A 27,763-nucleotide genomic window follows, 5' to 3' on the forward strand; every position below is an offset into this window, starting at 1 on the left:
CCATTTCTGCCAATAGATCATCCTAAATAGTACACACTGGTCCTGTCACACCTCTAACACACCTGGCTAAACGCTGAATAAGGTAGACGTGATTGTCAGATTGGCGGTTTCGGAGAGCTACTCCCAGTTCAGCTGCCAGAGAGGGTTTCAGTTGCTGTCCGACGATCAGACACCCTGAAACCTTAAGTCATCATGTGATACCCTTCACTCACCAAGTGACCCTGGACCTCTTCAGATTTTGGGTTTCAGACAAGGTTTAGCAAAAAAATATTGCAAAGCAACATGTGATTTAATCCATTCAGATTATCCCATACTCTTATCCCTCCTAAATCTCCTTGTGCATGGCCAATAATGTGAATAGTTTGATTTTATGCCCTGTTATTAGCTCCATAAGTAAAAGCCAAAGCTTTGAAACCAAAAGAGGCTTTGGATTTTCTTCTGTGGGTGTGTTGAATTTAATATGTTAAAAACAAGATTTTCTCCACCACATTTGAGGCTGAATAACAAATGAAAATGAGAAACATCTTTCAGCTCGCTGATCCTTTTTAAAATTTAGACCTTTTGTTAAATGTACTTCCACATTATTGATTTAAATACTATTCTCGACATTTGAAATGAAAGAAGATTAAGTGTCCACCTGCTGTATTAATAAGGCTCTGAAATACATGAAAGAGCACCTCATTAGGCAATACAATATGGATTTTATGGATTTTATTACCCCCTGGGTGAAGTTATTGGAAGCTAGACTCTGCAGATTACCCTTTCCACACACACACATCACACACTGCACATATTAGTTAGGCCCAGCATCAGCCACATGTGCATAATTCGGTTTTTATTACCCAGTGCCAAGCCATCAGGAATGTGTCCATTTTGCACATTGCCAGGTAACCTTACACATACAGTACATACAGTGAGCACAGTGTGGGTTGGCGGCAGGATCAGCAAGCATGAAGGATCTTACACTGTCATGTATGAAAGCTGCAAACGAGGAAAAAGTCCACCCTGGTCCAGTCTGCAGCTTCTACAGGTGCGATGTAGAAACTTGAAGCCACCAGCTTGAGATGTAAAAATGTTTTTAAAAATAAAAAGCATGAAAGTTATTCTTAGAGGGTCTAAGGATATAGTTTGTATGCTGAACAGATTGTAAAGCCCCTTGAGGCAAATGTGTGATTTGTGATATTGGACTATTTAAATAAAACTGATTTGACTTGTTGCTGTCTACCGCACTCTTGTTCCACTGAAATGCAGAAAACAGAAAATCCCATTAAAACCATTTTTGAAAACAGAACAAGAGGACATCCATTATTATTGCCAGTTTGGCAATAATACATCCTCCACTCCACTCTCATCAGAGCTTCAGCACTTCAGCCCTGAAGAAGATCTTGCAGATAAAAACACTGCATTAACAAAGAGAATAAAAACAATTATTCCGAGCCCCTCAGTGTGCAGACGTTTCCCTCCTTTTTGCCCTGCAGCGATATTACACCTGAATATTTTGTGCACACACTTGGTCCCTCTTCTATAATTTTTTTTTAATTGTATATTTTAAACACAGAATCAAAAATGTAGTAATCCTTGACAATGTAACTAATCTAATTACACATTTTACTAATCTGGGCTGATTATAGTCACTTATTTTTGTAATCTTATTATGTAATCCTGATTACATGTAATCAGTTGCTACCAAATACTGAATGTAACACACACAATTATATATTGAGATATAAATTCTTGTGTGACTTTCTTTGGGTAAACCAACGTGCTTCCTTTAGTAAAGGATGCTAAAGTTGCTTTGTGTCTGCTGGAGATGTAAATATGGTCAGACAGAACAGCTTGATAATAAGCCCATAACCTATAAGGGCTGTGTGTGTCAGCTTGTTGTGGGGCTCCTCTGCCTCCAAGCAGCCATAAAAAAGTCAGTTATTGCAGCTTTAACATTGATTTATTCTTTGTCTAAAATGGGACAGTTCAAGGGCAATGCACAGCACACCTCTCAAAGAAAATTCTACAAGTTTGGGGACCTATGTGGCTCACTTGGCTCTTCATTTACTGACAGATAATTTAAAATAATTGATAGGCACCATTATTCCCCATTTGTTCACCTCTCAGTCTCACCTTCTACCTCAACAGGGATTATGATTTTACAGGCAGGGGGTGGAGGAGGAGGAGGAGGAGGGGGGGGGTGCTGGTCTTTTAACACTGCCCTCATCCCAATTCCTCCTCTCTTCACCTCCTCTCCTTCTTGGCGGTCAAATCCTCCCTCTGTGTGTTTCTGAGCGGTCGGTCGCTTCTGCACTGAGAGGCTGCTGAAGGACTTTGGGTCGGAGAACAGACAAAAAGATCGACCTGCGCCTGTCTGCAGCCTCCGCGGAGACACGAACAACTTCTGCAAATCTGCACCGACACTTGAGCCTGATGAAGATGAAGTAAGTCTCGACCCCTGACTATTAAATCAGACTTTTCAGGTCCTTCGATTTGTTGTTATTCAGCTCCTATTTTCACACTCAGTTTGCCTTTATTCTTATTTGTGCATGCATTCTTGCTTCATGGGCAAAAAAACCTTTAAATTCAAAGAAATGCATGATAAACGCGGGATTATTCGGCTGCGCATCCAGATATAAAGTAACACAGACAGCATCAGTTGTCACCTGCTGCAGCATCACTGTATGTAGCTGCCTGCATCCACTGTTTGTGAGAACACACGGGCAGGAAAAGTAGTGAGACTCCAAGACGAGTCAAAATCTTGGATGCAAAGAAAAGTGCTCATTAGAATGGCTCAGAAATCATTTTCAGAAATGATATACTTTGTTATTAGATAATTATGCATGCATATGTAAGCATGTTAATACTGAGGTGGAACTGTTTTATATTGTTGGGCAGGTTAGGAAAATAATGCATCATATTTTTAATATTAAAAGTTTTATATATAAAATCTTAACCTGCACGGTAACTGGATGTTAACTGAATTAGTAGAGAACAAAAGTATAATAATATAATAATTTCCATCAAATGTGAATATTGATGTAGGTGCCTTAATTAATGAAAAAAACTAAAATAAAAAACATAATAAAAACTATAGTTTTGTTATATTATGTAAGTATTCTGGGAGTATCACAATTAAACCTGTGAGTACCAAATGAAAACTGTCTGTGTCTTTGGGAAGATTGTAGTGATATACTAGCAGATGTAAATGAACACACAAGTATTGGTCTAATCAGGTCATCATGAAATATTTTTCATATAGTGCAGTTAGCTCATTTAAACTCATTATGGCTTCAATCATTACAGTAAATTATAGGACATAAAACAAAATACCATAAAGCCTTATAGAGGACTTACCACTGTATTATACCCTGGATATACACCTGTGGTAATTCTGCTTGTTTGATTTAAACTGAAACAGATTTTTTTTTAGAAAGATCTGCTTTTTGAATTAAAGTAACAAAAAAACAAAAACTGATGTCTGTGCATCCATTAATATAATAAATTAATGTGGAATTGTTCATTAATGGCAGTGACAGTACTCAGGTGATCTCAACTTTACAGTCATAGTGGAAATGTTTGCTGTTTTATCTTCACATTTGGTTTGTTTAAGCCAGGATATGATTTACAATAGAACAATATAATGCAAATGAATAGAGTCCGTCACTAAATTCAACCAATTTCTTGTCATCATGCACTAACACTAAGATGACATGGCATGTTTTTGATAAGTTGCAATTTAGTTTGAAACATGGGCTTGTGCATCACTGAGCATCTTTGTCATTCTCTGTAGTAACAACTGCATTGAAAACAGGAATATTAAACATAAACTCTGGTTAATCAAACTTAAATTTATTTTTTTTTATTGAACAGAATATATATATTTTTTAAATTAACATTAAGAAAAAAGCTACATAGCCCCTGCAGTACTCAAAAGTACCCCTAGGGGTATCACAGGTGTGGTAACTGAGAAAACAGTGATGCAACATAAACTTACATAATAATGAGGCAATAGTCCAAAATAGACAAATAAATCTAATAGAAAGTCCCAAAAACTGAAGTGGTCCAAACAACAATCAGTAAACACGAGGAGCGACACATCTCAACAATGCCGAACTAGCAAATGAAACAAAGAAAGTCAAGGACTCAAGGCACAGGTGAAAATAATCAAGGCATAAGGCATAATCAAGGACAGATTCTTATGCAACCTTGTGGTTCTAGCTGCCTCACAGGTCTCCAGTTTTCTAAAGATCTGAGAAAGCTACTAGATTCTTCCAGCAGATCAGAAATGTACTTTGGCCCCGAGGTCATTTGGTGTAAAGATTTAAGGACAGCAGTAATGTGCTCACTTCTTTTGGAAAGACCTGACAAGAGTCAACAGCAGTCCACTCTACTAGCGGAAAAAGGCATGGATGAGTTTTTCTAATTCTTGTTATTTGTTTGAGATGATAAAATACTGGTTCAGTTTTTGCCTGGATGTTGCCCAGATCTGAGTCCATTGTCTTTACAATCCAGGTGTATCATAACCCCTGACTACAAATAATAATAAAAGGACACATTTGTGCATTTTATATCAAACCTGTTCCATGACACCAGTAAAGGGTGCAGTTTTTCAGGCATTGTGTTCTCAGTGACTGATGGTGCCGTTGGCCCTCAGTGGGAGCAGCCGGTCATGCTGGTTACTGTTGCTGCACAGTTTGTCTGCAACTTCACAAGGAGTAGGCTCTCTGCAGGAGCATCAGTACATTTCCTGCTGCACCTCTGAAATGTGATTCAAACTAAATAATGAGTCCAGACCAGCGCTGTGTTTGCTGTTGTGTTTTTTGTCACCCTGTCTGAGGTATAAGCCCTTAAAACTCTACCTAATCAGCTTATGGCATGCAGACTCCAGCACACACACATACTCACACACACAAGCTTAAACACAGTGTCCTGTAGCTTATGGCTTTTGTCACTTCTTTAAAAGTTTTGCCCTCTGGCACCCACAGTCAGCTGCTAACAGCTAATAAGACATGGCTGCTGCTTGAGGCCGACTGGTGAATCATTTCCAAACAATTCCTGTAAACTTAACGTCTCTCTCAGCGCTCAGTCATGCTGTCAAAGTCTCTTTCTTCCTCTCTGCCACCCTTTTCTCTGAGAGGTCTCCGTTGCTTCCAGCCCTCCCCGGTTGCGCCTTGCTTCCTGTCAGATTGTGTCTGTCAGGGGGGGTTCGGGTTGCCCCTGGAGATGGGCAGACTGAGTCATTCGAGGTGGCGCGATGTGGGACTGGTGGGCCTGCGTGATGGAGGAGCTGCAGAGGGGCGAAAGGGTGGCGGTGGCGGTCCTTGCTGTGAGAAAGCCGAGGGGTACAGCGCAGGGGAAGTGGTGACGTCAGGTTGATCCAACGATGGCTAAGCAAGTGGTTCAGAACCCCTTTCTCAAATCTGAAAGACCGGCGAAGGGAGGTTGTGTTTGGCTTTGTGGTTGTGTGTGAAAGACTCTGAGAGTCTAGGTGGTACAGGTCACTAGGTTCCTCCGCACTAGAGCTGCAACAATTACTTAATTAATCGATTAGTCGATTAAATGAAAAGTAATTGCCAACTAGTTTGATAATTGAATAATGATTTTACAAATGTTTTTAAGCAAAAAAAAGCCAAACATTTTATGGTGTCCTGCTTCTTAAAAGTCATACTTTGATGCTTTTCTTTGTCAGATGTGGTAATAAACTGAATATCACCTTGGGCTATCTCCAGCAGAGACATTTAAAGTAGGGATGAGCGGACTGATTCTGTGGTATTGATACATCAATATTCACAAGCCACTCAGTTGGTATCGATTCCTTTAAACAAATATTGATAATAAAATGATGTAATTATAAAACGTGAGTGGCTGCGTGACTTCCAACCATTTTCTGTACTTGTAACTGGCCCACGTCACATGACTGTGGAAACCCATGTGACATGAGAACCGAGTGCGCACATCTGCATCACACCATGTAGAACCTCCATGCTTCTACAACACACTGGCCCTAGGTAGGTTTTGTGGCCACAGTAGTTTCTCAGGCCGTTCTTGTTCTCAGGGCATCACATCAAGACACTATACCAAAGAAGTTGAACCCCATGAGCACCAAAATATTAAAAATTGTCAAATAAATGATTCGTGATTAATTGAGGTTTTACAGTACAAGTGGAATTGCAAATAATCATCAGAAATAACTCATCATGGTCTCGTTGGACTGGCTATTTTGTCGTCAGTTATCTACCGGAGGGCCAGGACTCTCGTCACACTGAAGTGACAAATGGGCCAAAACTCTCACAAAGCTGGTGCAGTCTTTTAAGAATGTAGTTCACCCTCTTCCTCCTCCTCCTCCTCCTCCTCACCCCCTCCCTCTTCCCTCCCAGCCTCAAATGACCTTTCCTGGCAAACTGAGCGGTCAAACATCCTCTCTCTTGGCCCCCGCCGCCTTTTCCCTCAAGGTGAAGTCATTGACTATTCAGCCACTTGTGATGCCTGTCTTTGCACTTCTGATGTTGCCTGGGATGCGTCCTCTGCCGGCTCTGCCTCCCCATAGGAAAACCTCTCTCTCTCATCGTGTGCTTGTGTGTGTGTGTGTGTGTTAGAAAGCGAAACAGTGAGTCAGACAGATAGCTGATGAGTTTGAAATGAAGGGATTGTTAGATTTGAATAGTCAGACATTGGTGGAGGATTGTCAGGAGGAATTATGTCCATTTGATGTAGAGAGAAACTGAAACCAGTATGAAAGGATGTCAGCTTCCTGTCATTGACAGTTGATTTGCTCATTCATCCTTCGACCGTCTCTTTTATTCTAACTTTTCTGACTATTATGGGAAATACTGACCAAAGTTACTAGTATATTTTAAAAGAACCTCATGCTTTAGTTTAATAGTTGTGTTGTTGTTATTTACAATAGGGTCTGACCGAAAATTCATCTGGATGACACGATTGAAAGTATTTTGGCATTGGTTTAACAACAAAAAAGACATGTTGGAGAAATGGGTGCTGGAAGTAAGGGTCCTGTGGGGGCTGCAGCACCTCCAAACAATCTGGCATAATGAAAACATTCAATTATCCTGGCCATTCAAATGAATGTCATGCATTTAGCATTTGGTATAAGGTCATTATATACATGGCTTTCTCTCAGCAACCCCTAACTCTGATTGACTTCCAGCGTCCCTGTGTCTCCATTACACAGTTTGTCCACCAGAGAGCGCTCACAAGTGGATTTTTCATCTGTAAAATGTCCCACTCGCTTCATCCTGTATGTTGGTACAAATTATTATACGACCAAGAGTAAGGGATCTTTATAAAAAGGTTTAGAAATCTACTGTTTTCATATGAATGCTACTCAGTAACTCCATTTCTCACACAAAAAAGTAATTTATTATATCACATTTAAATCTTATGTATATGGGCATCTGCCTGTCTGCAGCTCTGTTCGGTGAAATAATTTGAACAGCCAGCTTTATCCCAAGTGGCATTTCTGTCAAAGCTTTCATTTTGGAATGACGGAGCCAAGTTTAGGCATTAAAAAGCTGCTGAGTGATTATTTATTAATCCTGTTTTGATTAGAAATGTGTCTCTGCTGAGACCCACGAAACAAACTTTAATTTCCTTCGTCATTTCAAGTTTGATTCTCCTTTCAGTCGAAGGGAAGCGCTCATTGACATACAGTACTTGTAATGTCTGTGATTTCCCACTTAAATTCCCACACTCATCCTCTCTGCTCTCCACAGGCTTCTTGTAAAAGAGCTTGTATAAAAGATTAAAGAGTCTGGATTTACTTCCCCCAGGTGAACTGCTTGTTAATTCAGGCCTGCAGGTGAAGCTCTGTCAGGTCTCGCCCGCGTTGGTAAGGACTCAGTGAGGTGTTGGAGGTCACCAGCTGTTCTCTGTTGGTTTTGGTTTGTTTGTACCTGGATGAACTGACAAATAGGGTTTCGTCAGCCGCAAACACACAAAAAGTGGACTTTCTCACAGTTCGCAGCTCACAGTCTCAACTGCTATTTATTTTTCATTTCTCCAGCTGGAGCCTCTGATCATCTATTCACTTCCTGCTTCTTCCCTAGGAATGAAGATTTCTTGAGTGACGCAGGGACAAGAAGAACTTGAAATAAACAGACAGCTCTTTTGGGGTCAAGCAGTGACATGTGATGCTCTGCTCTGAAATAGTTTGAGGCAGGGACGTGCTCAGACGTTTTGAGGAACTGTTGCTCTAGCAGAAAGGGGCATACCTCTGCTGGAGATGAGGAGCTGTAAAAAAGCCCCAAGCAAACAAAAAGCGTGAAGAAAAGTGGTGCCCTATGCCCCCTGTCATCTGACACTGTAGCATCAAGTCTTGGTATTGTTGCCGTTGTGTGAGGGCACTGGTTGAGTCTGTTGAATTTGTGTAAATGATTAATGATGAAGGCAAACCAATGGGATGCCCTGTCAATGAAAAGCTCCACACATGCTTCCAAACAATGCACAGATTGACACATTTGCATCAAGTTGTGCAATATTGCCTTCAATTCTGCTACGGAAAGTTACAAAGTGACAAAACTTTGGTCTAACTGAAGAGGCCTACACAGAAGTCACAAAAACTGCAGTTCCTCTAAAGGCCACTCGAGGCTGGTTCCAGCAGTGAGCCAATCTCCATAAGGCCCCATTTTAAAATGCCCAACTTTACAGCAGAAATGAACATGTTTTCAGTGTGGTTCAAAAAACTGTTTCAGTCTCAATAGCTAAATACCTCGTTCATGTTAACTGTACAGGGGGTGAATAGTTATGTAACTCACCCGTTTAAATTATATTGGGACTTAAAGTTATGCATAATTGAGGGCGTGGCTGCTTTGAGTGACAAGTTACGGCCATCACAGGTGGCTGTCTTTTGGTTTGGCTTCATTCAGCCTGCCTTAGTTCCGCCCACGCTCCACCTCTTTGGATTAACTGGAGCCAGGACTGCTGTTTGTTCTGAATCATTGTTTTCCTTTAAATGATTAATGTAGAATTAGTGGATTAGATCTTTTATACCAACGTTTTTTGCAATCAAACACACCCTGTATGCAGCTGCAGGACTTCACCTTTAGGATTTTGGGGCAATTTTGGGGGGCTCTAAAATATACATGTTGCGAGATGTCACACAGATTTCTATTTCTTGGAGTAAATAAAGCCTTATTACTCGACCAAAGAATCCAAATCTAAACAAAGGGGAGGAAGCCTGAGTGGAGCTGAACTGTCAATAACCATGTTCAATGGGACGATGTACTGCCACACCCGTCAATCAAGCACACATTCACAAAGAATACTTTTCTTTTAAGCCTTCATATAGCATACATTTGGTGATATTAAATTGTGTTGCAGTTGCCTCATGCAGCTTTCTGGTAATATAAAGACTTTCTCTTGTTGGATCAAAGCCTTTTTTAAACACAGTTTGAGGTGGTTTGTCAGCCACCGTTGTGAGAAGCAGAGTAGAGAAAACATATCCCAGTGTTATCAAAGCTATACAGAGAAAATAGGATTACAATACAACATAAAACAGGATAGAAAAAAGTAAAAAGTGAATATAGTGGAGGAGAAAAGGAGTGGTAATAATGGTAAATCTAGTTAAGTTGGAGGTTGGGCTTCAGTCCGACCCTCCAGGGAGTTTTGAGGGAATCAGAATTCCGATCACACTCTGCAGCTCCTGAAGTCTGACTCACAGAGAGCTCCAAGGACACACAGGCAGTCCCTCTGTCTGTCTGAGTCTGTCTGTCTGCACACACGCACACAAATACACACACATTCATATGTCAACAACAACATTATTGTTGGGATGATTGTATTTTCATCATGATTCTATTTATTTCATAATCCCATCATATAGCTACAACTGCAAACCATGGATGAACTGGGGTTATTGTTACAATTTGATTATTAATTGGTTGTATCATTTGTCGTATTTTTAAGTATCGCAGTTGAAAAGGTTGATGGAAACGGCAAAATATAAAAAGCCTAACAAAGTTTTGTAAAAAAGTTTTTAAGCTAAAGTATGAATTCATGTCAGAGAATGAAGGAGTCAAAACTAAACTAATAAATCAGTGTCTCAGTCTGGAAATATTTGATGTTTGTGATAAACTGATGAATGAAGTGTTTCTTTATGTGTTAGAAAATTCTAAATAAATTCGATAACGACCTCTTGGATAGGCTTGATGCATTGCTACAAAGCTGAAAACAGGCTGTCACCTGAAGGGACATGTCACCCAGTGCAACAGTTCAGTTCAGTTAAGCTTTTGGAGCTCCATGGCACAGAGGAAGAACATATATCAAGCTTTGAAACATAGAAAGTCTTTGTTAAAGCGGAATTATGCTTCTGCGATTATATACACGTAGACATCTCTGCAGAGAAGAGACTTATGGCTAACTGTAGGTGCCACAAGCTCGCAGAGGAGCAGACACACAGCAACGCGTCGTGTGGACCTGCTTGTTAAGCAAACTGATTGGTTGATCCAGGCGAGTTTGAAGCTGAGAAAATATGCAAACTTTCATCTCCTCAATAGAAGAAACAGCCATCGAGAGCCAAGCAAACGTTTCCAAATGTGCACATTTGCCTCTGTGCAGTCTGGAGAAGCATGTTCCAGAAATTCTCACCAGACTTGATCCTCTAAAGAAAAAAAGTTTTGGTCATAGATCTTCATCAAGATAAAGCCTGCTGCTTTTTCTTCTTCTATCGACATAAAGTTTCAGCAAGGTAACAACATGTGTAAAGTTCTTCTTGTTATGAGGACGAAGTAACCAGTGAGATTTGAATCAGACTAGAATAGATGATGGAAAGTGAAATCAGGGAGTAAATGTAAGTATATTAGCTTAAACTCTGCAGAGAGCTTCTTGTCATTTCAAGTTCAACCATGTGGTCCCCCCCTCCCCTTTTTGTCTTTAACCCACAGACTGGATGTGCTTCTACCTGTGCTGCTGTGTACCATCTGTCTCCTCGTCCTGCCGTCGTCCTCTACCCCCCACCACGAGTCAGGTACGCACCCCTCCCTCTCTGCCCCCCTCACATTCACCGTTACCATCCACAGCTGACATCCACGACTCCATTAAATCATACATGACCTCTGACTTTTAAGGGGGCAGCAGGGTGCTCTTTAATCATTCCCTGTCGTTCATTGTTTCTGTCGACATGTGCACTCTTGGGGGGGGGATTTTCAAGGGTGTCCCAGCAGAAAATGGAGGTTAACTGATGGGCTGGGTGTCTTTTTCCTTTAGTTGTGTCAACAGAAGCCCAATAAAAGCAAGAACTGACAGATGTCACAAATTACTCATGACATTATAGTATATGGCTTACTCAGCTAAATGATTTGGAGGAATGCGAACTGAAAGTTTTTAGAAGCAAATGAGCTACAGTTTAATATTACTGACCTCTGCTGGTGATCACTGGGAACTGCAACAACTTGACTGACCTGCTCAAACCTGGATAGAATATTGTCATTTTGTTTGCCTGCACTCCAACGCTGATTAAAGGTTGGCTCTAATAACTGGTTGCAGGGGTTTTTCTCAACAACTGGAAAAGCTAAATAAAGTCTGTGTTTCAGTGGATGAGTGGATGAAATTAGTTAAATCTCTTCTCACAAACGTCTCAGCTTTAAGAGAGTGAGAGCTATTTTTGGAAAATGAGGGACCCCTTCATAAATATGAATGTATTGATCAGTGTGGTTTAACGATGAGATGCTCCATTTTTCTTTTTCCCTTTGTTTTTCCTCCTTCTTCCACCTCCATGTTTCCTCACTATTTACTGTTTGTTGTTTTTGGCCCACGCTTTGGTTTCAGGGATGACCACTTTGGTCAAGACTGAAATATCTCAACGTTTATTTGACGGATTACCATCAAATTTTGTCATAAATGATTCCCAGAGGCTGCATCCTAATGACACTAGCGATTCCCTACCATTTTTTCTAGCTATGGAAGGGGCTGTGCCTGAATTGGACCATCCATTTTAAGAACATTATCAGAGCTGTTTTCTTTTAGGAGTACCTCTCAAGCATTGCTGTGCACAGGGTTTAGAAATACACAGGTTGAATTTGCTAGTGGGGTTGGGGTCATGCATCAAACTAGTAGGTATGTTTAGGCAATTATTTCAGGACCTTTACTGTATACTCCTCGGAAAACATACTGAGGTCTGGACCTCGGGGGCCTCAGTCATGGGTATGGCCATGCTCACCAGAGGTGGCGGTGCCCAATAACAAAGGTCCTCAGTACCAGTGAGTAGTGGCCCATTTCAGGCTAAACCAAAATGATAAACATTGCACTGTACTTGCTGCACATCAGTGTGTTAACATTTGCATTGTGAGCATGTTGACATTAGCAATTAGCTCAAAACACCACTGTGTCTAAGTAGAGCCTCGCAGCCTAATTGTGGCCTTCATTTTGGCTAATAAATGTATAGTATGTATTGTTATACGTAGCCTATGTCACTAATGCCACCAAAAATAATTACTTTTGTAACTATTTTTATGTCAGGTCTTGGGAATCTAGCATGTATAAATTCTGAAGCAGATTTCATTAAAGGAATAGTTTGACATTTTGGGAAATACTTAGAATACAAATTGTTGCTTTTTACGTTTCTGTTTGTTTATGGATTCAACAAACACAATACATGTTATTTAGTGAGCTTTAGTACATTAGCACATTAGCTGGCTAGCTGCTTCCACTTGCGTCCAGTCTTTATGCTAAGCTAGGTTGTCGCCTTGCTTCTGCTGCATACTTATCACACAGACATGAGAGAAGAAAAACTATGTATTAAGCATATTTCTGAAAATGTCACCAATTACTTTAAAGCTTGCCTCTCCTCAGATGATTCCAAGCTTCTCCAGGTGACCATCCCGTCCACCCCGCCTATACTTGCTGTCCTGGGCGGCTCTCTCACGTTACCCTGCCTGGTGTCTCTGGCCCACCCGCCGCCGTCTCCCTCCACCAACGGCCGCCACGCCGTGCTGTCCCTCCCGCGGGTCAAATGGACCGTTCTGACTCACGGCCAAGAGACGGAGATCCTGGTGGCCCGCGGCGACAGGGTGAGAGTCAGCGAGGCCTACAAAGACAGAGCCTCGCTGCTCAATTACGCCTACTCCCCCGCCGACCTCACCCTGCGGCTGGAGAGCCTGAGGCAGAACGACACCGGCTTCTACCGCTGCGAGGTGCAGCAGGGCCTGGAGGACGCTGACGATGTGGCTCAGGTCAAGGTCAAAGGTGAGACAGACAGCGTAGTTAATAAATATTGAAAAAGTAAGAACCTGAAAATATCTCTGTATTTAGCAATGATTCTCATGCTTTCTTTTATAAAAATACATGTGGACAAAATAACAAGAACGCCTGTTTTAAGCAATGGCTCTACATCATCTTTGTGGACTTTTTTTTAAATGTTAAATTTAGGATTTTTCACATTTGAATTATCCTGAAGGTGTTCTTGTGACTGTATCCAGCACGTGTAGATACACAAGGTGGACAGAATAACAAGAACAGATCAATACAATGCAGTACAACAACCCCTAAAATACTCACTACCGAACACATTTAGTTTTATTTTAGTAGCATTAAGGAAACTGAACCTCATTATACAACCCTGCATTGTAAATGACAATTAAATAATCTTGGATCCTTGAATCAAAACCTCTCTGGGAAAAAAGGTTTCATTAATGCAGGGCTGCTATATCGCAATTTATTAGTTAATTCAGTTTCCATGTTTAGCTGCTATTTGGTTTAACTGGTGAATACACACTTATCCTTCTTGCTTCTCAAGTAAGAGATGCATATTATTGTAATATATCATTATAGTAGAATATTATATTATTTAGTTTACCAATTTCATAATTCAGTTTAATCAAAATGGCATTATGATATTGAATATCAAATTAAGTGTTATGTGTAATACACACCTGGTAAATAGGTGTATCGTGTTTAAAAATGTCTTGATTACTTTAATGTTGATGATATAAAGCAGGTCTGCTAGTCCTCCTCCCTACCACAGATCTGACCCAGTCACTCTGAGATAAACGGGCTCAAAGCATCAACTGCAGTAATTTAGCAGCATAGTCTGATGGCATTGACAGAACACGCATGTGTGAGTCAACACAGAGTCAGTGGAAAGTAATTCAGTGGACATCGTGAAGAGAATCAAGGTCAAACAAATTACCTTGTGGATAATAGATAAAGCCACTGTGTCTCATATTTCTGCACCTTTATTATGCAATGCACCCTCAACATCTGTGATGAATGGTCATCTCATTCAGCACCCCCACCAAGTAATAGATTATGGATTCTCTGACCACAGTCATTTGTGAGCTCATATATCAGGACTGCATTAAATATAGATAGTAGACGGTGCAGTTTGGATATGGTTTCCCCTGACCAGATTTATTGTTAATCCAATAAATGATTCTGGTTGTGTTTTTTTTAGTTTTACAGTAAATAGTAATACAGTAAAAGATCTTCATATTCAGATGAACAACGATGGTTTGTAATACTTAACTGATCCCAGCAAGGAGAGTTTTGTGAAGTCGATGTCAGGATCAGATCAGATTCATGTCCTCTTTTCAACTTTTACAAATTTGACTGCAAAGACGGCAAAGAACTTCTTTTTAGTTCAGCCTGTTCCTCTGAGCTTATAACAATAAAGCTTTTGTTTTATGGCAGTTGCAGCTGGTGGAATTTCCTAGTATCAAAATTGGACGGAAATCTGTTTTTTGAATATTTTTTTAGGAGAGAGAACACACAAATGACAACTTATGTAGGAAGCAACAATATCCAACCATGTCCCAATGTATCAGGATTATCTGCACTTATTGATGCTTAAAGGATCAGTTTGTAGAATTTAGTGGCATCTAGTGGTGAGATTGCAGATAGAAACCAACTGAAACCTTTTGACTCATCCAAGCTCAAAGGACAAATTATGGTGGCTGCAAAAAAAAAGAAAAATGCGAACCCTATCTTGAGCAATTTCTGGATCTGGGCTACAGTAGAAACATGGAGGTTAAACATGGCAGATTTCGTAAAAGAAGACCTTCTAAGGTAACAAAAACATAATGATTAAAATTTTCAGGTGGTTATACATTCATAAAAACATAGTTATGCATATTATATTTAATTTCTGCTGCATTCTGTAAATAGAGCCAATCTTACACACTGGAGATTTAACTATGTAATCTTGTCCTTTTGAAGATATTGTAATAATATGGTTGATGGAAACACCAACATTTCAGAAATGTGTTTCAAACCTATGTAACATTTAACAGCAACATAACTGCAGACACCTACTTTTCCTGCGTACTGTACGTCACCCTGCCTCTAATGCTTCTTTGCAGAATGATCACATAAAAGACGACAGGAGCCAGAATTTATAAAGCTGTTGTTTGGGGTTTTACAGGGGTGGTGTTCCATTATCGTGATGCATCCAGCCGCTACGCCTTTACCTTTGAGCAGGCCAGAGAGGCCTGCGGGGAGATCGGGGCTGAAATTGCCACTCCAGAGCAGCTCCTGGCAGCCTACCAGAGTGGATACGAGCAGTGTGATGCCGGCTGGCTCTCAGACCACTCAGTGAGGTGAGCACCTGAGAGAACGTGGTCCAATGTCAAACAGCATGCATCGCTCAACACTGGATCAAGTGGCCTCTCAGCTTGGAAATTCAGCATTTTGTGTCATGTAGAATTATGATTTGAGGCACTCAGATGTTCAGTGTACATTTGGCAAGAGTCCAAATCCTTCATCCACCAGCTCAACAAAAACAACAACATGAAATTGCTACACTGACCATGTGGCTGTGGTTCATCCAGCATGGAGGTTGGTCAGCTTGGAGGGCTGATAGTGGACCACTCAGCCAGCTAACATTTGATATGCTCTCTAAATCTGCGCATCACAACACACAGATCATCGAGTGGCTGAGAGGCACTCATCTGATCAGAAACCAAACATTTCTCCCCACTTCAGCACTCACTCAGAGAAGAGCTGCAACAAGTGTGATGTTTGGAGTGCTGCCATTACGAAAGAAGAGGTACTTAGTGTTTCAGTGCTGTGCAATATTTCTTTCCACAGATACCCCATTCAGATGCCGAGAGAGGGCTGTTTTGGGGACATGGATGGATTGCCAGGAGTGAGGAACTACGGACTGTTGGAGCCTGATGAGCTGTATGACGTCTACTGCTACGTGGAGAATATTGAGGGTAAGACAACCAAAAGTAATAATAATAATGATAATATATATAATATTTTTTATCATCCGGATCACATTGTTTGAAAAGTTTTTCCAGTTTGGTGTTACCTAGAAACACTAGGGAAAAACTGATTCAATATAACATCTTAACGCTGTGACATACAGTGATACTTTAGACAATAATGAGCCTCCAACATTGTGTCAGCAGTTTGTGTTTGTCCCTTTATTGTTTCAACGTGACAAAGCCCTTGTGCACAAAGCACATTGTGCATAAATAAATGTTTTTCTCCAGTTTGGTGTGTAGGGAAAAGAGATGCAACATAACACTGATGTAATTAGACAGAATAAAGGCATTTATTTATTTTTTAGAGGATGACTGGGGGTTTACAAGCACAAAATACAAAACAATTTGGTAAATCGAGGCAAGCAACAAAGGAAAGACAGACAGCGGGTTAAGTAACATAAAAGAAATCAAAAGAACAAAAAAAGCTTCTCATTAATGTAATTTTAGCAACTACCTGTCTGGTTTACCAAAACCTTTAGTTAAAATGAAACTTGAGCTCTCTGATGAGGCACAGCAGGGGGTCCTGACCTCACCCACCCAACACCTTTGGGATGAAGTGGAGCATTGACTGTGAGTCAGATCTGATCGCCCAGCATCAGTGTTGGACCTCAATAATGCTTTTGTGTCAGCCATGTTCCAACATCTGGCAGAAAGATTAGAGAGCAGGCTGTCACATGAATTTAATGTTTTGTTGTCTACATACTTTTGGCCATGTAGTGTGTGTAAATACTTTACTGCTACCAAACTACCAATATAAGAAAACAAACAATATAATTTTCTACTACCCTTGATTTTTATCACATGTGTAAAGGGGAAGTGTTCCATGGCACCGCCCCCCAGCGTTTCACCTTCTGGGAGGCCAAGGCCTACTGCCTGAGTCATGGGGCCGAGCTGACCACCACAGCTCAGCTATACGCAGCCTGGAATGACGGACTGAACCACTGCAGTCCGGGTTGGCTGGCAGACGGGAGTGTGCGGTATCCCATCGTCACCCCCAGAGAACGCTGTGGAGGTGGTGAACCCGGGGTCAGAACTGTCTATCGCTACAGCAACCAGACGGGCTTCCCAGAGGTTCACACTCGACATGATGTCTACTGCTTCAGAAGTAAGAGGACAGTCTTGTGTTTGATACATGTCCTGGTTTATTTTCTGCATCCCAAGAGTTGACCTGCAATCCTGCCTATAGTTCTTCTATTCTTTATTTCATGACTTTTCTCTAATCTTTTTTCCTGTGAAACACTGGACGGTTGTACCTCATCTAAAAAATATTACACATTCTGAGAAGGTTATAAGGGGGAAACAAAGCCTTTCTCAATCTGCGTTCTTGTGGACATCTGAAACACCATCATTTCAGTAGTGTTTTAAGCTGGAAGACCACATTTGGCCAAGAATGCCTACTTAAAGCAGCTACAAGGAACTTTTATTTTGTGTTGATTCTGGCGGCCTCTGTGGACAAAAGAGGTAGTGTTTCTGATATAGAGACATTAGTATTCAATTGAGACCTGTTTCATAACCAGTTAAAAACTCCTTGTAGTATGTTTAACCAAATATACTATGTTTAGTTTGAGGCTACACTCTCAACCAAATAACATTTTCTAATTCTGCTCTTTATTTCAGGCGATAATGGCCCTTACACAGAATCCCCTCAGGATTTTCTTGCCACTGAGCAAGAGGACATTGGCCAGGACATTGTTTTCTTAACTAATCCTGCAGAGGAGGAGTTCAGCCTGAGTGAGGTTACGGCTAAGGGGAGCGAGGAGGTCCAACACGCCCACACGGCCAATCCTGTAAAGCAGGGCCCCATGGAGGTTCAGTCCCCGACATTGGGTTATGACAAGGAAGCATTGCTGACCGTAGACCTTCATCAGTCGGTCACTCCTCCATCTGAGCATCAAGAGCACTTGTCCACAGAGGATATCTGGGAGGTAATAAAGAAGGTAATCTACCTAGAGTCCTATCAGCCAGCATCTGAAGAAAACCCAGACACAGATCATGAAGAGTCTCACATACCAACAACTTCTCCAAAGGCTGATGCCGTAGTAACTGTTGGTGAAGACTCCACTTTACCCACAACTGATGCGACAACTTCAGAGAATGGAGAGACCTCAGAGGCTCATCTTTCTGTGACTGAAAGCCTAGATATGCCAGGTCTTAATGCAACATCTGGACCTGATTCAAATGAGCTCCTCAGCAGCTCTCCAGAGGTTCCTCAGGAAGGTGATCTTCCTGTTTTACAAGAGGACCACACTCCAGATGTCCACTTGGAACACGCCTCAGAAACTGAGCTTGTCTACTCGAGCACCTCTTACGATGTTTCGGGACAGCCGGAAGAGGCCAGCACTGGTACTGTTGAGGAGATATCAGCGCTGACTACATTACCCCACACTGAGGAAGCAGATGTTCACTCCACAACCCTGTTGCCATCTTTTGACAGTAGTACGCCTGAGAACCATCCAACAGGAGAGGAGTCTGGAGAGGGGAGTACAAACCCGGTTTTAGATCAGGAAACGCAAGACTCTGTGACTCAAAGTTTGGTTGGTATGGACACCTCTGCCACCTCTGAACTGGTCCCTGCCTCTGATTCAGGTAAGTATACAGTGTAGTATTAAAGTTAGGATGTTATAGTGACCTAATATTTGACTATCATCAACAGTCTGGTCTATTTCAGAGGCTTCTCCATTGCTAGTGACAGTGTGAGGGTATAATTCTCATTATACACTAGAAACAAAAACTATTACATCCTCACCACTGGTTGGTAAAATGTAAATGAAATGAATTTTACCTGATGGTTTTGTTGCCTAAATTCAGTTTATTCTCCGTACCATGGACATTTTAGGACATCTCAGACTCATTTGACATTTAGCATGTTTGTGTAACACGTTAATGTATGCTGTGTTAGTGTTAATCTCAAACTAAAGCCAAGGCTGATTCTGGCATCAGTTGCAGAGTAAGTAAATAAATAAGTGTAGTAGATGAAAGTGTAAAATCTGATGAGTTTTTGGCACTAGATGAAAAACGTGTCATTTTTATGTTCCCAGGGTCCTATGTTTTCCCAGATTTATATGGAACATAGCCGAATGAGACATGACAAAGGGTCCTGTGTTCCCCAGTCCTAGGGTTAGGGTTAGGGTTTAGGGAGCTGAGGACCCTTGCGACCCTGGGAGAATATATGCACTCTGGAAAAATCAGGGGTTCATCAAAGTCATAGGATTCATCCTTTTTAGGGATCGTCTATGGCAATAGTCATGCTATCCAAGCAAGATATTTCATTCTGAACCAAAACATAAAAAGAAATATATAAACTGTAAACCTATGTATTATGTAAGTAAATGTCTTTAAATCACAAAAGCACAAAAATCCTCTATTGCACAACTTGTAATTGGGACAGCGTATTTCTGATTTTATTTCCTGCCGTTGTCGTCCATTTTTTAAACTAAATGACCTTTAAAAAGAAAGAAGATATTTTTAACATACAGTTTCAGATGATCCCTTTTTTTTGACAGGTTACCATCCTACTCAAGAGCAGCCAGGTGTAACTGTAGAGTCGCCCATCCCAGACGACCATCATGATGACGAGGAATCCAATAGCACTTCAGAGGAGGCAGCACCGGATGATTCAACTGACCAGAGTGCACTCATCCATCCTGAAGATATCCCAACAGCAGAAGTCATCATAGCCACAGATGACTCAGGGTCCACTGTAGACACTCCTGTCCTAAATAGCGATACAGTCACTTTGTTGACGTCCCCTGTATCTGTAACTCTGTCTCCCCCCTCAGTGGAGGTTGAAGCCAGCTCCCCAGAGATTATAACCTTCATACCTGAAAGCAATGCTTCATCTGGGGCCGGAGCTCTGGAGGACATCCAGGACAAACTTGAGCAGGAGGGATTAGGAGAAAGCCCAGAAGTATTCTTCAGCAGAACCCAAAATACCACAGACAGCGGTCCGGAGGGTAGGGAACAAGATGCCAGAGAGGGATCCGGTGAGTCATCCGGAGAAAACCCAGAGGTGAAACAAGGACTCCTGTTGACAAATCCAACTCTCTCATCAGATCATACTTCTGGGGGAAATGATGGTGAGGCTGGCACTGACACATCTCCTCCATCAGATGTAAAAATCACACTGATCCCTCACCTGACCCTCACCCCCGGCTGGGAACCAGAGCCTTCTTCCCCCACACCGCAAGAGTCTCGCTCTGATCGGGAATACAGTGTCGAGCCTCCTGTCGCTGAGGTATCTGATGATGTCTCTAAAGAGCAAGAGTTTGTGGCGGAGATCACCACCAGCAGCATCAATGGTGAGTTTAAGGGCATATTATTTATTTCTGCCACTAGGGAGTCTCTGATGTTGCGAAGTTGCGTGGGATCATGGTTTATGATCATGGATCATTGCTGATAATAATAGCAGAAATTTCTCACATATGAGGTAATTTAATGTTGTGTGTTTATGTTTAATGTTGTTTTTTTTGCTGTAATTTACTTTATTTGATTTTGTGAGATGTATTTATCGTTAATATAACTTGACATGATAGTATCAATATAGTCCCGTACCTTTGTCTAAAAAGCCCCTAAAGTTGAAATGTCTGCATTTAGAAATAATTTGAATATATAATAAAACTGTCTCAGCAGAACATGGATCAGAGGGAGGCGAGGGCGAGATCAGCACAGATGAGCCTTCAGTTAAAATATGCACATGGCGTCCAGATGAAGAGGAAACCAACAGTCCAACACTCAGTGCTGACAGCAGCGATATGACTGTCACTGCTCCCACCGTGTTCCCGGAGTATATTCCAAAAGGCGGCAAGGAGCAGACGGCGATGGCTGCCTCTCTGCCTGCTGCCAAAGTCTCTGCTGCAAGACAAGGAGGCCTTTCAGGTACCTGTGCTCCATAACCAAGTACTGCTCATTTGATGATAACAAACAGCAGCTGGTGTTAGTATGCTTTATTGCTGATTTGGGAAGGCGGAGGCAATGCTTGTTTCTGAAAATGCCCAATCAGGAAAGAGATTTATCGGACGCTGCAATTTAGCACCTCACGCTGACTCAGCACCGTAAAAGAGAGATTAGCTACCCGTTTTGGATTCATTCTTGCAGGATAACACACAGCAAGCTCCTCACTGTGTTACTCAAGAAGGGTTGCATTATCCATTTTTAGATTGTTGGAAATATATACCCAATTCTACTCTAAAAGGCCAAATGCAAATGGCTACGAATGAGCTTTGACTGACACAACAGGACACAGGATGACTCAAGACACTTATATTGTGGTGAAAATGAAAAATTGAGCAGTCAGTAATTTATATATTTAACTAGTTTTAGGTCCCAGCATTTATCCACTTTAAGCATAAAATTGACATGGCCATGCCTATTCAAAAAGGACTTGAAAAAAAAAGTAGTAAAACATTTCTACAATATGGAAAAGCAAAAAAGTGCAGGGCATAAAAACTGAGCTTTCAGAGACATAAATTCTAACTTGTAACCAAAATCACCAAAATTACGAAGATATAAAGGCCTGAATAGTTGCCTCGCATGGTGAAAAGTGCTTGTCAAAGTATATCTGTGCTGAAGTTAATTTTTTTATTGCTTGATTATCCAAAAGTTGTAAATAAGTATGTAAATAAATAAATATAGGTGCTGTCTTTAAGATGATTTGGGTGTAAATGTTTTCTTTGTTGCACAAGCATTAAATCACTGTGATGTCTGTCCTTTGTCCGTCTCTCACTAAAGACCTTACGTGAAGTAAATGTAATATGATTTCTTTAAAAAAGATTTATTGTACTCACATAATGGATTTTAACATTGATGCTGGGACATGTAACTAAGAAGCGGCTCCCATACCTGATGTAACAGCTCCCTCTGCTGGTGCCTCCCAGCAGTTCATTTGAGAATGAATCGTTAAACAAGGTTTAAAATGTCAGTAAAGGGTCTTTCATCCTTTGAGGACATCTGAATTAGTTTGTGGGGATGCAGGACTAATGAAAAGGGAAAAAATGGAATCAAGTCTGATCAAATAATTGTTGAAAGTATAGAATGTAATTCCCATTCAGATGGAATAGTTAGTAGCTAAATATGGTACAAAGTATAAGATTACAGTTTGGAATAGTCCCTGATAAATAAATCTAATGAAATAAATGATATTAATTTAATTAATTATAGGCTTGGTTATTATTGGTTATCTCCACACAGTTTCTTCTCAAATTGTATTATTTTAATAGATAGATTTGAATGTCTGATACAGAACAAAAACATTTGTTTTGAATTGCATGGAGTTCTGTTAATTAGGCTTGAGGAGTGACGGATAACATGTAATTGAGTTATGTAATCAGGATACAAAAACGGTAACTAATCTATTACATTTACATAAAAAAGATGTAATTAGATTAGTTACCTTTAGTAAAAATGGGGATTATTAGCAGGATTACAAATTGATAATCCAAAAGTAACAGAAAGTAATCAAGTGATTTTACCTCAATACTGTAATACTTGGATTAGGTAACAGGTAATTAGTTGATTAAATGTGTCAGATTACATTTTTAAAGTGACCCTCCAAACCCTGCTGTTAATAAGCACCACCATCTCCACACAGCTGCAGACTCCTGCCTGGAGAACCCCTGTTTGAATGGAGGCACTTGTATCGATGGTGAATCAACAAGGTGCCTTTGCTTGCCCGGTTATGGAGGAGTGTTGTGCCAGACAGGTAGAGAGTCAACATATAATCACAAAATTCTCCAAATACTAGGAAATACTTTGCCTCTCCTTTCTCATTCAATCTGTGTCCGACCTGTTCAGATCTGGAGGCGTGTGAACCCGGCTGGGAGAAGTTCCAGGGATTTTGCTATCGTCACTTTACCAAGAGGCAGAGCTGGGAGGTGGCTGAGCAGCACTGTCGCATGTGTGGTGGACATCTCATTTCTGTCATGACCCCCGAAGAGCAGGACTACATCAATGGTAAAACTGAAACTCTCCAAGAACACCACTTAGATTCTAGTGACCTGGAGGCAAAATAATCTGATTTTCTGAGTTAGATGCGATTTCTTTGAGCTCAGGAAACACATCTTGGCTAGTTAGGAAATAAATGTGTTCACCACCTTATTTCTATCCTATTTCAAATGAATGTGAAGAAGATGAGCATTTACACTGTGTAATTTGTGCTGTGAAAATGTAGTTCAGTAATTGGTTTCACTAATTACACATTTACCAGTCGTGTTTGCAATTTTTTAAGAAGCACAATCACTTGATTATTAAAATAAAAATATATCACTTTTTTACTATTTTAGATTGAGGCTCGCATTGTTCACCTTTATTGTTTTGTCAAAGTTCCTCTGACATTGAAAATTGGTTGGTTAGGTGCTGATCTTCATGCTTTATTGTCTGAAACAATTAGCTTACTTGGACAATATGATGGATGATGGCACGGTGGCCTATGATTAACTGTTTTCCACAGTGAAATATGAAATGATTGCAAAATGTCATAAAACATTATAAACATAATCATTAAAAGTAACCTTTAAATTACTTATTTCTCTCAGCAGATATCAAACAGGTGATCTTTTATCTTAACATTCCTCAAATTCAGACTTTTAAAAAATCCAAAGTGAAGAGTTTGTTTTAACTATGAGGCCTCTCAAAATGGTCCAGACAAGACACAACAACGGCCTTTCATGCCTTCCCTCTTATTGAATCTGTCTTTTACATAGACAATGTCACAGTTTTGAAGTTGGTGTTGGTATTTCGTCTGGCAATGAGGCGATGAGATAGTTATCTGACATTCCTCTGGTGGTTGTGGTGTATTCTGCGGGCAGTTGCTATGGCTCCTGTGGACTGATGCTCAAATTTTATATTGTTGTAACGGTAGTCTTTATCCACTCATTCCAACTCATCAACAGTATATTTTTTTGGCATCAAGTGTTTTAATCTGTCAACAAAACATAGAACAAGCTTTTAGCTTACAAAATGCTAAATGGGAGCACTTGAAGTTAAGTGTTGCCTATTCCCATTTCATTTAGGACTTTTATATTGTGTCTCTTTTATATCTTAGTGGCATCTGATGTAGAAAGGTGCTATGAATACATTTTACTTGCTTTATCTACATAGCACCGATACAGGGACCCCTCTCTTATTTTCCCTCTTCATACCTTTACATTTTTAGACAAATACAGAGAATATCAGTGGATCGGATTAAATGACAGAACCATTGAGGGCGACTTCCGCTGGTCCGACGGGAACCCTCTGGTGAGTGTCTGTGACTTATTTTGACCTTGTGTGTTTTGATCAAACTTGTGAGACCTACAGTTTGGCAAGTTCAGTTTTAAGGTGTAAATCCTGGAAAATTGTCTAAGCTGTCTCGTTTCACTGTCTTTTAAAACATTAAAATCATCATTGATGAGATGAAAAGTTGTACTTGATTACATTTTTGTCTTATATGACTGTTTTAATCCGTTCTGGTCTCTGTCAGCTCTACGAGAACTGGTACAAAGGCCAGCCCGACAGCTACTTCCTCTCTGGTGAGGACTGTGCGGTGATGGTGTGGCACGATGGCGGCTGCTGGAGCGACGTGCCGTGCAACTACCACCTGTCCTACACCTGCAAGAAGGGCATCTGTGAGTTCACTTCATTTGAGCTGCACCTTGTCTAAGGTCTCTTTTTTAAATCAGCACTAGTGGTAGGAATCTAACAAGCAAAGTTGTCTCTCCGTTATTCTTCCATCTAACAGCATCCTGTGGCGAGCCCCCAAAGGTTCCCAATGCTAAGGTGTTTGGGAAGAAGCATTTGCGTTATGAGACCAACACCAAGGTGCGGTACTACTGTGAGGAGGGTTTTGTGCAGAAACTGAATCCTGTGATCAAGTGCCTGCCTGGCGGCCAATGGGAGGAGCCTCTGATTACCTGCATGCCAAGTAAGTGCATTTACTGGCTGACCTTGATGAGAGGTCACAACTCAGGACCCAAAATGCAGACAGTACAAACAAGAATGTAGAATAAACAAAAAAGGTAACACAAACAGAATAACGAACAAACACTATCAGAGAGAACCAAAAAAATAGTCCAAACAAGAGAAATCCAAATCGATTTTTTAAAATGTGTAACGGTGGAATACTCTTTCAAGACATTGTGTCCATTCTTACAAAGGTTCACACAAACACTTCTCTCCTAAATAAAAAGAGGCTGTGATCCTTTACTTTTCTATTTGTCTCCCACCTTTAGCCCATTCGATGGAAGAAGACTCAGATACCTCACATCCTTACCAGTACGAGGCGGTCGTGGAGGCCATGGAGGTCATGAGCACAACCACAGAGACAACAGCTCCTCTGTTCTGGGACATTAAGTGGCATGTCTAAAGCCATCCTGCCTTTTTTGTAAAACAAGATTCCACCTCCTCTTTTCCCCCTTTTCTTGTGTCTCAAAAGACTTTTCCGGTCCCGTTTCTGCATTAAGTTAAACTGTATAAAACTAATCTTTCATATTAAAGTCATCTCGAGGCCACAGTTGTTACAGTCATGTAATCCAAATGGTTTTTCATTACAGGAGAAAGTTGTCTAAAAAGTTATGGAAGGTTAAGGTGAATTTGGTCATTGGGCCTGTTGAAGCGAAAACACTCTTGATCTAGACATCTCTGAAACAATGACTCTCAAAATAATTCTTCTGAAACTTGAGGATCCTCCACACTGTTGATTTGACATCCATCTTCCTTTTTGGATCGAAAGGCTTTCTGTTTGTTCATAAAACATTTTTGTTTTTAACTACGTACAGTTTTAAGATCTTCTCTTATCTTTTGACTTCCACACAGAAGGACAACTTCTATGAGAATATAAAAGACCTAGAATCTAATTAACGAAATGTATACGAGCCCTAAGTTCTTAATATTTCTGAGACAATTCTGATCATGCTTAAAATACAAGTTAATCATGTAAATGTATGTTTTATCAGTCTGTATTACCCTGAATAAACTAAATTAAATATAGGCTATATTATGTGAATCAAGTACCAAGTAGGTGATAGGAAAGATTATGTCCCAAGCAGCATATGGGGGTTTAAGGGATTCAGAAGTATTTAAAACAAATATAATTATGTCCTTTACAGCATACTTACTTTACTTACTTACACAGTGGTGATCTGTGATGTGCTTTACTTTCATAATCAGCAACCATTTTGTATGTAAACATTACTGTTCTTTAAGAAAAGATCATTGAATGACAACGTTGAATTCATGAATTTGACTGCAGGAGCCGCACACGCCGTAGTTTAACGTATATGAAACGGATTAATGTTCATTAAAGTTTGCAGTTTAGCCTGTTGTACTTTCTGTTGAAATTTCCCACAGACTGCACTCTTGAAAAAGATGTGCATTTAATGTAAAAGCACTGCTGTACTGTAATATAGTGCAACACTATCACAGCTACACAGGATGTGGAAAGAGACTCCCCGAGTGCAGTTAATCTTTACAACTGCACTTGGAAACATTGCATATTGACCCTTACAAATGGCAGTGAAACATGGAAGTTTAGATTTTTCTTTAGATTCAAGTAAACGACATTTGACATAAATGTCTATAATCCTGTTTCCACTTGGTATTAACATATAACCCTAGATTTCCAATACGCTCACATATGCCGACTATAAATATACAGATCATATTTTAATACCAGGTGGAAATTGGGTACATATGCAGTAATTGTTGGTACTGAAGGCGTCAAGCTCACTCATTTTAAAAGGCCCGATTAGTCACGTGTGGATCACACCTGAAGTTAATTCGGGCAACTAGACTGAACCTGGCCTGTCCCAATGAATGTGAATGGCATGCTTTTCTCTTTGCTTGCTCACTGTGTTTTATTTTGATAAAAGAATATTCTCAAATACACCTTTATATTTTGGAAGTGCAGCTTTAATGTGAGCAGATGTTGTGATAAAAACACGGATGTGCTGAAAATTCAACCGCTGTTTTAAGAGACTGCATCCTCATCTTCAATTCTTTTATTATTATTTTTATTTTTTTGGATGGAGAGAAATTACCAACAGGGAATAAACCTGATCCCACCCACACTAAGCTGAACCACCTGACTCTCTCTGTGCACACATGGCATCTTTTTTAAGAGTGCAGATCACTGACTGCTCGTTCTCTGGTGCTTTTTATTCAGGTGTCTCTAACAGTTTGTTGTATGGTGTGCTATTATGAACTGTATATCTGTATTTGGCCAGATGTGTATTAGCATACAGTATCCTAATCAGAGAGTTTAATTTTGTAATAGACAATGTGACTGTAAGTAACACTGCAGGTGACATTAATTGTTGATCTAATGAACGCTAACAAATTATATAATAAAAATGGATCCAATGAAGAAGGAGAAATAAAATGTAATTTTTTTATTGTAGTCTGGACTTTTACTGTTGTTACACGTTGCCTATTGATTTAACTGTATCGCATTAAAAAGGTTTGATATATATTCCATAATCATATAACTCTTTATTAACACTAAAATGTCTGATCAGATATACTGTTGTTGACTTTGCTTTGTTTACTGACACTTTCTGGTATATTTAAGCAGTTTGAATCTTCTAACT

At 40.3% G+C, this 27,763-nt stretch overlaps 1 protein-coding gene across 3 annotated transcripts; it reads left to right on the forward strand.

Moving 5' to 3' along the window:
• Positions 1 to 2,211: 2,211 nt before the first annotated feature.
• Positions 2,212 to 27,573, forward strand: bcan (brevican). 3 transcript variants are annotated; one of them, XM_051407059.1, is made up of 15 exons: positions 2,212 to 2,429; positions 10,887 to 10,969; positions 12,778 to 13,185; positions 15,359 to 15,533; positions 16,024 to 16,151; positions 17,017 to 17,310; positions 17,823 to 18,791; positions 19,709 to 20,503; positions 20,832 to 21,080; positions 22,792 to 22,902; positions 22,995 to 23,153; positions 24,355 to 24,437; positions 24,661 to 24,805; positions 24,919 to 25,101; positions 25,409 to 27,573. In XM_051407059.1, the coding sequence occupies exons 1-15, from the start codon at positions 2,419 to 2,421 to the stop codon at positions 25,540 to 25,542; spliced, it is 3,927 nt and encodes a 1,308-aa protein (XP_051263019.1). In that variant the 5' UTR covers positions 2,212 to 2,418; the 3' UTR covers positions 25,543 to 27,573. The 3 variants fall into 3 exon arrangements, with proteins under 3 accessions (XP_051263019.1, XP_051263020.1, XP_051263022.1); XM_051407060.1 differs by having other exon boundaries at positions 20,835 to 21,080; XM_051407062.1 differs by having other exon boundaries at positions 12,793 to 13,185.
• The last annotated feature ends 190 nt before the right edge of the window (positions 27,574 to 27,763 follow it).

Source organism: Dicentrarchus labrax, unplaced genomic scaffold (genome assembly GCF_905237075.1).
Source record: "Dicentrarchus labrax unplaced genomic scaffold, dlabrax2021, whole genome shotgun sequence".
In the NCBI taxonomy this organism is placed as follows: Eukaryota; Metazoa; Chordata; class Actinopteri; family Moronidae; genus Dicentrarchus; species Dicentrarchus labrax.

Bases quoted from the DNA above. Each gene is read 5' to 3' on its own strand.
- bcan (XM_051407059.1), top strand. The intron at 10,970-12,777 runs GTACGCACCCCT...ATTACTTTAAAG, and splicing joins TACCCCCCACCACGAGTCAG to CTTGCCTCTCCTCAGATGAT. The intron at 16,152-17,016 runs GTAAGACAACCA...ACATGTGTAAAG, and splicing joins CTACGTGGAGAATATTGAGG to GGGAAGTGTTCCATGGCACC.